We start from the raw sequence: 10,929 nt of genomic DNA, 5'->3' as shown, positions 1-10,929 counted from the left end.
AGGTGGGAGGAAGAACAGGTTAGGGAGGCAGGGACGAGCTGGACTGGTTTTGGGATGCGGTAGGGGGAGGGGAGATTTTGAAGCTTGTGAAATCCACATTGATACCATTGGGCTGCAGGGTTCCCAAGCGGAATATGAGTTGCTGTTCCTGCAACCTTCGGGTGGCATCGTTGTGGCACTGCAGGAGGCCCAGGATGGACATGTCGTCTGAGGAATGGGAGGGGGAGTTGCACCTCAAGCCGCAGCTCCATCTCCTACCGAACAACCTCATCCCGCCCCCTTGATCTGTCCGTCCTCCCTGGACTGACCTATCCCCTTCCTAACTCCCTACCTACACTCACCTTTACTGGCTCCATCCCCGCCTCTTCGACCTGTTTGTTTCCTCTCCACCTATCCCCTCCTCTATCCCTCTTCTATCCGCCTCCCACTCTCTCCCTATTTATTTCAAAACCCCCTTCCCCTCCCCCTTTTCTGATGAAGGGTCTAGGCCCGAAACGTCAGCCTCTCTGCTCCTATGATGCTGCTTGGCCTGCTGTGTTCATCCAGCCCTGCACCTTGTTGCCCAGCTCATGTTGTCAACGTTCCATGAACAAATAAAAAAATCAGAGTATCTGATCACCACCATATCACCATTCATTGGAATTTGGTGAGCAGAAATGGACGGCTGCATTTCATACATTGCCACCTGTGAAATTCTTGTTGGAAAGTGTTTTAAGGCTGTACAAATTCATGGAAAACACAAAGCAAACATGTCATTTTTCTTCTCCCTTTGAATGTGCTGGCTGTACAAACAGGTTGTGGGGAAATGGTTAATGTGGGAGGAGGTCTAAGAGGAATGGTTTCAGGAGACTTTGAAAAGTAAGAAAAAGATAGCAATTATTAAAGAAGGCCTTCCCAAAGTGAGAATCAGGACACCAAGTAGGGTCAACAAGCTATTTTGGCTCCTAGGCAGCAATGGCCACCACAGATAACCACCTCTATCCAGATCTTCTTTCGCCCGTCTCCTGCTCCCATAGGTCATCAACCCCAACTCCACTCTTGTTTTCATTGTAGTGTTGTGACAAGTTTGAAGCCTCAAAACGGGATAATGATGGGAAAATGTTTAAGCAGCGGCAAATTAAGTAGTTCAACAAAGAACGTTAAGAGTGTAATAAACAAAAATCTGCTATCTACTGGGGACTGAGGTGGCTGAGGAAAATAGAGAAGTTACCATCACATTAATGACTTTGATATAATGCTCTCATTTGAAACTTCTCAGCTTGCCAAAACAATTTCTGAACTGATATGCAACTGCCCCCACCTCTTCCGCATAAAGCATCTTCATTAAACCACATAATTCACTGAAGCCACATCCCATGCTGGCCCCTTTGCACGTGTCCCATCTCTGATCCTTGCGACTAACCTACAAAACCAATCTGTCCATTCAAAGCATTCAGCTGATACTAATTATTTTATTAAACAACGCTCAACATGAATTAGGAACATTTCAGTTGATTAACAAGGAGAATTTCTCAGCATTAGACATGCCTTCCAAATACTATTTAAAAAAAAAATTAAACAATTACCGGTCTCAATATAGAACACTGACCATGTACAACAGCTTGAATCAATAAGCAGCATTCTTGGGCATAAGGTTATGGGTTCAAACCCTATTCCAACATGTTTCTTTAAGGAAGGAGGAAAGCGCTACTGAACCCAAGCGCTTCCAGTGGGTTTTGCTTCCCCTTCCCTCCCACCCAGTATCCGCCAGGTTCTGACACATTGAGGTTACTAAGGTTTTGGAGTAGATTTGTAGCTTGGGTTGTGGGTGTTGAGGTTGGTTGGCTCGCCGAGCTGGTTTGTTGCTCCGCAGACGTTTCGTTACCGTGCTTGGTAACATCCTCAGTGCAGCCTCTGATGAAGCGTTGGTGTGTTTTCCCGCCTGGCTTTTAAACTCTGGGGTCCGTTGCGATGGATTGCCTCACTTCTGGGTTTCCTCCGTAGCATAATGTATATGGGATCAAGTTCAATGTGTTTATTAATAGCCTGCTTCGTGGAGTGCCATACTTCCAGGAATTCTCGTGCTTGTCTCTGCCTAGCCTGTCCCAGGATCTTGGTGCTGTCCCAGTCGAAGTCGTGGTTCTCCTTGTCCATGTGGATTGAGATGAGCGAGTATTGGTCGTGTCTTTTTGTAGTCAGTTGGTGTTCATGTACTCTTGTTGTTAGTTTCCTTCCTGTTTGTCCGATGTAGTGTTTCTCGCGGTCTCTGCAGGGGATCTTGTAGATGACATTGGTCCTGTCCATGGCGGGGAGTGGGTCTTTAGTTCGGGTGAGCACTTGTCGTAGGGTTGACGTGGGTTTGTTTGCCACTCTGATGCCCAGCCGTCGTAGAAGTCTTGTGGTGAGTTCTGACGTGCTCCTGATGTAGGGTAGTATGATGAGTGTGTCGGGGCATGGAATCTTTCTGATGCTGTTTCTGTAGGCACCTCCTGACCCAGTTCTTTGGATATCCATTATCCTTGAACACTTGGAAGAGGTATTCCTCCTCCTCTTGGCATAGTTCCATATTGCTGCAGTGTGTTGTTACCCTTTTAAATAGTGTTCGCACGCAGCTTTGTTTGTGTGTGCTGGGATGGTTACTATTGAAGTTCAATACCTGGTCTGTGTGTGGCTTTTCGGTGTAATTTCGTTTGCAGTTCCCCATTTGTCTTGCGCTCTACCATGACGTCCAGGAATGGGAGTCGTTTGCTCTTCTCCTCCTCTCTGGGGAATTTTATTCTGGTGAGGGTGTTGTTTATGAGTTTGTGTGTCTCTTCTAATTTGGTCCGTTTAATGATGACAAAGGTGTCGTCTACATAGCGTATCCATAGTTTAGGTTGGATTTGCGGAAGGGCAGTCCTTTCCATTCTTTGCATCACTGCTTCTGCTATGAGTCCAGAGATAGGCGATCCCATGGGTATCCTGTTGATTTGCTCATATGTTTGGCCGTTGAAGGTGAAGTGGGTGGTCAGGCATAGGTCCAGTAGTTTAAGCATGTTGTCCTTGGAGATGGTTTCACTGGAGTCATGTCCTTGTTCAAGTAGTGTTGTCATTGTTTCCCTTGCTAGTGGTATGTCTATTGTCAATATGTCAATGAAACTAACAACAAGAATACATGAACACCAACTGGCTACAAAAAGACACGACCAATACTCGCTCATCTCAATCCACATGGACAAGGAGAACCACGACTTCGACTGGGACAACACCAAGATCCTGGGACAGGCTAGGCAGAGACAAGCACAAGAATTCCTGGAAGTATGGCACTCCACGAAGCAGGCTACTAATAAACACATTGAACTCGACCCCATATACATTCCACTACGGAGGAAACCTGGAAGTGAGGCAATCCATCGCAACGGACCCCAGAGTTTAGAAGCCAGGCGGGAAAACACACCGACGCTTCATCAGAGGCTGCACTGAGGTGGTACCAAGCACGGTAACGAAACGTCTGCGAAACAACAAACCAGCTCGGCGAAGCAACCAACCTCAACACATTGAGGTTATTTGAATGCTTAGCACTGCTGACACAGCATGAAGCTGGAACCCCTCAAATTTGTACAGCCATGTCCACTGAAAGAGCCATCTTTTATTACTGATTAATGTGTGTGATTGGAAAGAGGTTGTATATCAGGAGGGAATTACGCATTAGTAACTTGGAAGGGTGGCTTTATGAAACTTCACACAGCACGTGATCAAATACATTAGCAGACCATTTCATCGATTTGCTACACCAGTGGAAAGCAATGCTCAACACACATTGGAGATATTGCACAGGACACCACAGGACTAAAATTTCACAATTACACTTGAGTGCGTTAACATATTTCAACAATTCAGACAGAATCTAAAAGTTGGACTCCAACTGAAAATAAAAATCTTGGTGCAAGGCCCAACGTCAAGAACTGGGCTATACTAAACTTAGCTTTTTAATGCCTACAGGTAATGAAAAGGCAATTGAGGACATTAAAGCAGAGCTGGCGAAAGTGAATTGGAAAATTAGGTTAAAGAATAGGTTAATAAAGATGCTGTGACAGATACGTAAGAAAACATTTCAAAATATAGAGAAGATACATTCCAATGAGTTTAGAAAAAAACTTTCAAGGGACAGACCCACCTTCCACAGTTAACGAGAAATGTAAAAGGTAGTTCAGACATCAAAATAAAGCATATAACTGTGCAAGGGAGAGTGGAAGGTCAAAAGGTTGGATGGGGCATAAAAACAACAAAAATTACCAAAACGTATTAGGAAAGGAAAAATTAGAGTACAATAGAAAGCAGTGCAAGAAATATAAAAGTACATAGCAAGAGTTTCTATAAATATTTAAAAGGAGAGAGCTAGTGAATGTTTGGACCTTTAGAAAGTGAGATTAGAGAATTAAAAATGGACAAGGAAACCACAGATGACTTGGTAGACATTGTTTATCTGTCCTCACTGTAGAGGGTACAAGCAAGACCCCAGAACAGCTATAAATCAGGAAATGAAAACGGGAAGCACTCAGGAAAATCACAATCACAAGGGAAATGGTACTGAGTAAAATTGTTGGAGACAGGGGCTGACAAGTGCCTGGGTCTTGATGGACTTCATTCTATGGTCTTAAAAGAAATGATTAGTGAAATGTTAATGCTTTGGTTTTAATTCTGCAAAACTCCTTTGATTCGGGGATGGTACCATTACGTTATAAAATAGCAAATGCAACTCCTTTCTTCAAAAAAACGGACAAAGTAGGAAACTACAGGTCAGGGAGCTTAACATTTGCCAGAGGGAGATGTTATAAATCATTATCAGAGAATTTTAAAGGATACTTGGATAAACTAAAGGTTATCAACAGTCATCATGGTTTTGTGAAAGAGAAATCATGTTTAACCCATCTTTCAGATTTCTTTGAGGAAGTAACATGTGCTGTGGATAAAAGGGGAACTGTACTGCACTTAGATTTCCAGAACGCTTTGATAAAGTGCCACATCAAAGGTTAGTATGGAAAATAAAATCTTACGATGTAGGTGATAACATATTTGTACGAATAGAAATTTGGCTAGCTAACAGGAAGCAAAGAGTCAGTGCAAACAGGTCTTTTTCAAATTTGTAAGATGTATCTAGTGGTGTGCCACAGGGATCAATGCTGAGCCCGCAATAATTTTTAATACATGCCATTGACAAAGGGATGGAAGCTTTGGTTGCCAAAATTTTCAAAGATAGGTAGGAGAGTAATTGAGAAACCACAAGGAGGTTAAAAAAAAAAGTCAAGCAAGTGGGTGAGGTTGTGGTAAATGGGATAGAATGTGGGAAAACATTAAACTGCCCATTTTGCCAAGTGGGGAAAAATGCATATTATCTAAATGGTAAGAGATTGCATAGCTGAGATGCAATGACATCTGTATGTCCTTGTACATGAATCACAAAAGTTAGTTTTCAGGCACAGCAAGTAGTTAGAAAAGCTAACAGGATATTATTATTTATTGCAATGGAAACAAACACACGAGTAGAGTGTTCAGTACAACTAGCTTGAGTTATACAGGGCACTGGCAAGACCACATCTGGAGTACTGTGCACAGAATGGCTTCCTTATTTAAGGATGTAGGAGCAGAGGTAGACAGAAATGTGAATTTGAGATTACAATTATATTAGCCACGATCTTATTGAATGGTAGAGCAGGCTGGAGGTGCCAAATGATCAAATCCTGTTCATAAGAGATGATAGAGGAACCTGCAGTCCTTACAGCATAAATACACCCATGTGATCATTGTTTATCTAATACATGGAGACCAAAATGTGGGTAACAGTCAGAGTAAGAAAGCAAAACTTTAAAATGGGATGCTCTTATGTCAGCACCTTTAAAAAATGCCCCCAAATTGCATCCTGAGTAATAAAAAATGAAAGAACTGCAGCTACTGTAAATCAGAAACAAAACAGAAATTACTGGAAAAGCTCAGTAGGTCTGGCAGCATCTGTGGAGAGAAATTAGAGTTAATGTTTCGGGTCAAGTGACCTTTCCTCAGAGCTCTGATTTCTCTCCACAGATGCTGCCAGACCTGCTAAACTTTTTCTGAAGAAGGGTCTAGGCCCGAAACGTCAGCTTTCCTGCTCGGCCTGCTGTATTCATGCAGCTCTACGCCTTGTTATCTCAACTTTTCCAGCAATTTGTTTTTGCAACTTGCATACTAAATCTTCAAACAAAAGGACTTTATCTTGCAATAAAAACAAAGCTCTGGAGAAACTCAGTAGGACAGGCAACATCTGTGGAGAAAGAAAGCAAGTTAAGGTTTCAATTATAACATGACACTTTTTTGGAACTGAGGAAGTCTGGAAAAGTGAAGGGCTTTACACTGTAGCAAAAAGAAGGCAGGAGCAACAAATGGTAAGGATGTCAGACTAAAAGGCAACAGTTATGTAGCTAATGATAGTAGTGAAAAGGTACAGATGAGGAGTAGATATTAATAGCTAAAAATAGGTTAGCTCTATTGAGTGCAAACCCATGCAAGCAAGGTATGGTGAGAGATTTGGGGAGGAATCAATATCAAGGACAGAGCTCATGATCTGAAGTTGTGAAATCAATATTGGGTTCTGAAGGTTGTAGCGTGCCCTTTCAGAAAATGAGGTGTTGTTCTTCCAGCTTGCATTAGACGTCACTGGAAGAATGCCTAAGACAGGTATGTTAGTATGACAGCAAGTTGGTGTATTGGAAAGGCAAGTGACTGGAAGTTCAGGGTCATCCTTATGTGTAGGGTGTAGGTATTTTGCAAAGCTGTTACCCAGTCTACATATGGTCCTGCCAATGTGGAAGAAACCACATTGCAAATAGCAAGTACAATAGATTAAATTGCAAAGAGTAAAGGTAAATTGATGCTTCACCTGGAAGGTGTGGTTAGTGCCTTCAACAGTGAGGATGGAGGAAGTAAATTGGCAAGTGTTGCATCTTCTGTGATTGCATGGAAAAGTGCCATGGGGGAGGTGTTAATGAGGTCTTGGGAGTGATGGGGAAGTGGAACAGGGTGCTGTGGACAGAACAGTGCCTGTGCTGACAGGAAAGAGAGAATATGTTCTTGGCATCCAGAAGTGGCAGAGGATGATCCTTTAAATGAAGGCTGGTGGGGTGGAAAGTGACGACAGGGGAACCCCACTGTTGTTCTGGAAACGAGGTCAAGGGATGACAGCAGAAATATAGAAGATGGGTTGGACATAGTCAAGAATCTGTCAATACAGGAATCAGTGGTTCAGGGAAAAGGAAGACATGTCATAAGCATTCCCATGGAAGTTTGCATCATCAAGGCAGAAATCACAGAGGAAGAAATTGGGAGAATGAAATTGACTTCTTAAATGAAGCAGGGTGTGAGGAAGTGTAATCAAGGTAACTGCGGAATCAGTGGGCATGTAATGGATATTACTGGATAGCCCATCCCAGAAAAGGAAACACAGCAGTCAAGGAATATTGAAACACTGAAATAGGCCTAAGATAGAATTAAAATCAGAACAAGACGGTGTATTGAAGTGGCAAACAACTGGAAGTTTGGAGTCATTCTTATATGCAAAGCAAAGCTGTTCCACAAAGGGGTCACTCAATGTAAATTTAGATATTAGAATACAGCCTATCCTCAAGAGGGGAGAAAAATCCAAGATGGACAGGTGAACACGAAATCACATGACACTATACAAAATTCTAGGGAGTCTATTAATGATTACATCTTTTGGGAATCTTGTGGTGTAGTGGTAGTGTCAGCTACTTCTGAAACAGAAGGTCTGGGTTCAAGTTCCACCTCAGGATCTGATGGCCACAGAGGTGTATGAGAACACATCCAAACGGATTGATTTAAAAACAAACCCAACCATCTTCAACTGCTTCAAAGACCACACCATTGAGAGATAAGTGAGAACGTTACCTAATAATTGCACAATATTCAGTACTATTTCTAACTTCTCAGATACTGAAGTAGTCATGGCCACGTGCAGCAAGACCTGAAAACATCCAAGCTTGGGTGATGTAGCTCGTAACACTTGCACCACACAAATACCAGGCAATGGCCATCTCCAACAAGATAGAATCTGAGCATCACTGCTTACATTCAAAGTCATTACCATCACTGATTACCCCTCTATGAGAATCCAATAGGGGTACCATTGATGAACTGAACTAATAATATAAATAATGCTGCTACAACAACAGGTCAGGGGCTGGGAATTCTGCAGCAAGTATCTCACTTCCTAACTCTTCAAAGCCCATCCACTATGTACAGGGCACAAATCAAGTGTGAAGGAGTACTCTCCATGTGCCTGGATGGTTCATGATAGTGACATCCAAATCCCATAAAATTAAAAAAAAATTTCATAAAATATGACATGGAGCCACGTAAGCTGTCACATGACATAAAGCTTGGTAAAAGAGGTGGGGTTTGGGGAGAATCTTAAATATGGAGTGTAAAGCAGAGTGTGGGGAGGCGTTGAGGAATTCCAAAGAGGAGGCTCAAATGGCCAGAATTAGAGGTACACAGATATCTTGGGGACTTCCGGAGCTGTAAGAGATACTGAGACAGAGAAGACCTAGATGATAAAGTAATGTGAAAGCAAGTACAAAAACTTTATCAAAATGTTGCTTGAGCTTAAAGTAACGGAAACAGGGCAGAGTTAGGACACACGTTGCGGAGGTTTGGATGCCCTCAAGGTTACGGAAGAAGAATACGGGAGCCCTTTCAGGGATGTGGTGAATAGCTAAGTTCAGAAGTAAAGTATGAATGAAGATTTCAGCAGCTGAACTGAGACAAAGGTGACATTAGGAGTGGAAATAAACTGTTTTGGTGATGGCAACATCAAACAATCAGAAGCTCTTCTCAGGATCAAATATGACATCAGAATTATGATTGTCCCATCTGATTTGGTTAAAGAGATGCCAGGCAGAGGGAAGGAGTCAGTTTCTGGGCAACACAAATTGGAACAGGGACTGAAAACAGTGACTTCAATTTTCACTATATTTAACTGGAAGAAACCTCTGCTTAACCAGTGCTGGAGGTCAGATAAGCAGTCCGATAATTTAATAACAGCGGAGGAGTCAACAGATGTGTTGGCAACAGGGAGCTGGGTGTTGACATTAAACTTGAAAAGTTATACTATTATCTGATGTTGCTGAGGGGTAGCACATAAGAAATAGCAGAAATCCAAGGATACTTGGAAGACACCAGAAGTAAAAGTGTGGAACAGGGTGAAAAGCCATTGAACATGACACCATGTTACCATTTTATAACGAAAGAACCAACTAAGAATAACCCCAACCAGCTGGAGAGGCATTGGAAGAGGATTCGGTAATCAACTGCAAAAGCTGCAGGTAAGTCAAGAAGAAGACAAAGATGTATTGTGGCTTTTGAGAAAGAACACAGCTAGATGGTATAATGGAAGAATCAGAGGATTAAACCAAGATCAACAAACTGTCACACTGCAGAAGTAATCGTAATCCGCAGCCTACTTCAACATACTGATCCACTTGACAGGAACATTTCCTTCTACACTGATTGAAATCAATGAGCACAAAAGGGATAATGTAAGTGCTCTCAACACTCCAGTCAGCTATCGAGCCCACAATTCTCTGTTGTTTCAGCCTCTGAAACTGTTCAATTCTATCTGGAAGGGAGAACAACTAATGAAATGTTAATTATCAGTCTCACAAAGTTCCTACAGAGACATCACTTGATACCATCACCTTGGTTACCTTTCTGCTGCACTTGTAGTTACTTTCATCCACTTTCAACTTTAGCTTTCTCATCCATAATTCCGTTAAAATACAGTTGTTACCAGTCATAAACTTTGCTTTGAAGAAAAGCAATATCACTTACACTCATACCATGCTTCATCACTCCAATGGGACTGTTTCATGATGGAATGTCATAGAGTAGAGGGCTCTACTACAAAACAAAATACAAGTGTTTATCATGAGGGAGCAAAGATGCCTGGCTTCAGTTGGTGAGACTGCACCTAAGGCAGTGTGTGTAGTTTTGGTCCCCTTGTCCAAGGAAGGATATGCTTGCCACAGAGGGAGTGCAGACATTCACCAGAAAAATTACTGCAATGGCAAGATTACCCTAGGAGCAGAGATTGGGGAGACTGGACCTGTTTAACTCCCTTGCCACTTTTGCATGAAAATGAGGATACTGCAGGTAAACAGCATTGAAGAAGGTGATCTGCTCTGAGCTGCTAAAACTTGAAGTGCTGAACGACATCCTGCTCCTATGTTCTTTTAACAGATTTTCAGTGCTGATGGAGTAAATACTGCAGGAGCTCACACTTGCACAACAGTCCACTAAATATTACAGTCACATTCCAATAAAGTCTCTATAAGAACCGCAGTAAATCACTACATTCACCTGGGTCACAATGACACTGCATTTTGAAATAAAATGTGGGTGCCAAGGGCACAGAACGTACTCTGTGGAAGGTATTCTAATAAGCATCAACAGTCTTAAGAAGATCACTGATGACAGTGATGGTAAAGTCCAAAAGGATATACCTGCCAAATAATGAAAGAATAAGCAGCTCATAGTCGTATAACACCTTTAAATGTAACAAAAACATTCCGAAACATTTCACAGTCGCATTAAGAATACAAACTAAGTCACACAAAAAGAATTAGGTTAGATGCCCAAAAGCTGGAACAAGAGATAGATTTTAAGCATATCTTAAAGAATGAGACAATCTTGCTAGGTACAGAGGCCTCAGGATGTATTCCACTGAATTGGGGCCCTAGGCATAACCAAAAATAAAGCAATTAAAATTGAGGAAGTGCAGGAGACCAGAAGCAGAGGAACAAATCTTGCAACGATTGTGAACTGATGAAGATCAGAGTTACAGAGAGGAGTGAGGCGAAGGCGAAGGCGAAAGCAAAATACGAATCCAAGGATGAGAATTTTGATATCAAGAGGGGGGAGGGG

General features: G+C 42.2%; 1 protein-coding gene across 7 annotated transcripts in view; it reads right to left on the bottom strand.

Moving 5' to 3' along the window:
* Window positions 1-10,929, bottom strand: part of LOC109921137 (inosine-5'-monophosphate dehydrogenase 1) — a 40,755-nt gene that overhangs the window by 24,286 nt on the left and 5,540 nt on the right. For 3 of the 7 annotated variants that reach the window (XM_048610158.1, XM_048610157.1, XM_048610161.1), the window contains exon 2: window positions 10,427-10,508. The exons of the other annotated variants lie outside the window; for them this stretch is intronic. In XM_048610158.1, coding sequence (XP_048466115.1) covers window positions 10,427-10,508 — 82 coding nt within the window. The remainder of the gene's footprint in view (window positions 1-10,426; window positions 10,509-10,929) is intronic. 7 annotated transcript variants of the gene reach the window in all.

The sequence above is a fragment of the Rhincodon typus genome, chromosome 22 (assembly GCF_021869965.1).
Source record: "Rhincodon typus isolate 14 chromosome 22, sRhiTyp1.1, whole genome shotgun sequence".
NCBI classification, from domain to species: Eukaryota; Metazoa; Chordata; class Chondrichthyes; order Orectolobiformes; family Rhincodontidae; genus Rhincodon; species Rhincodon typus.
This window is presented reverse-complemented; position numbering and strand designations above follow the sequence as displayed.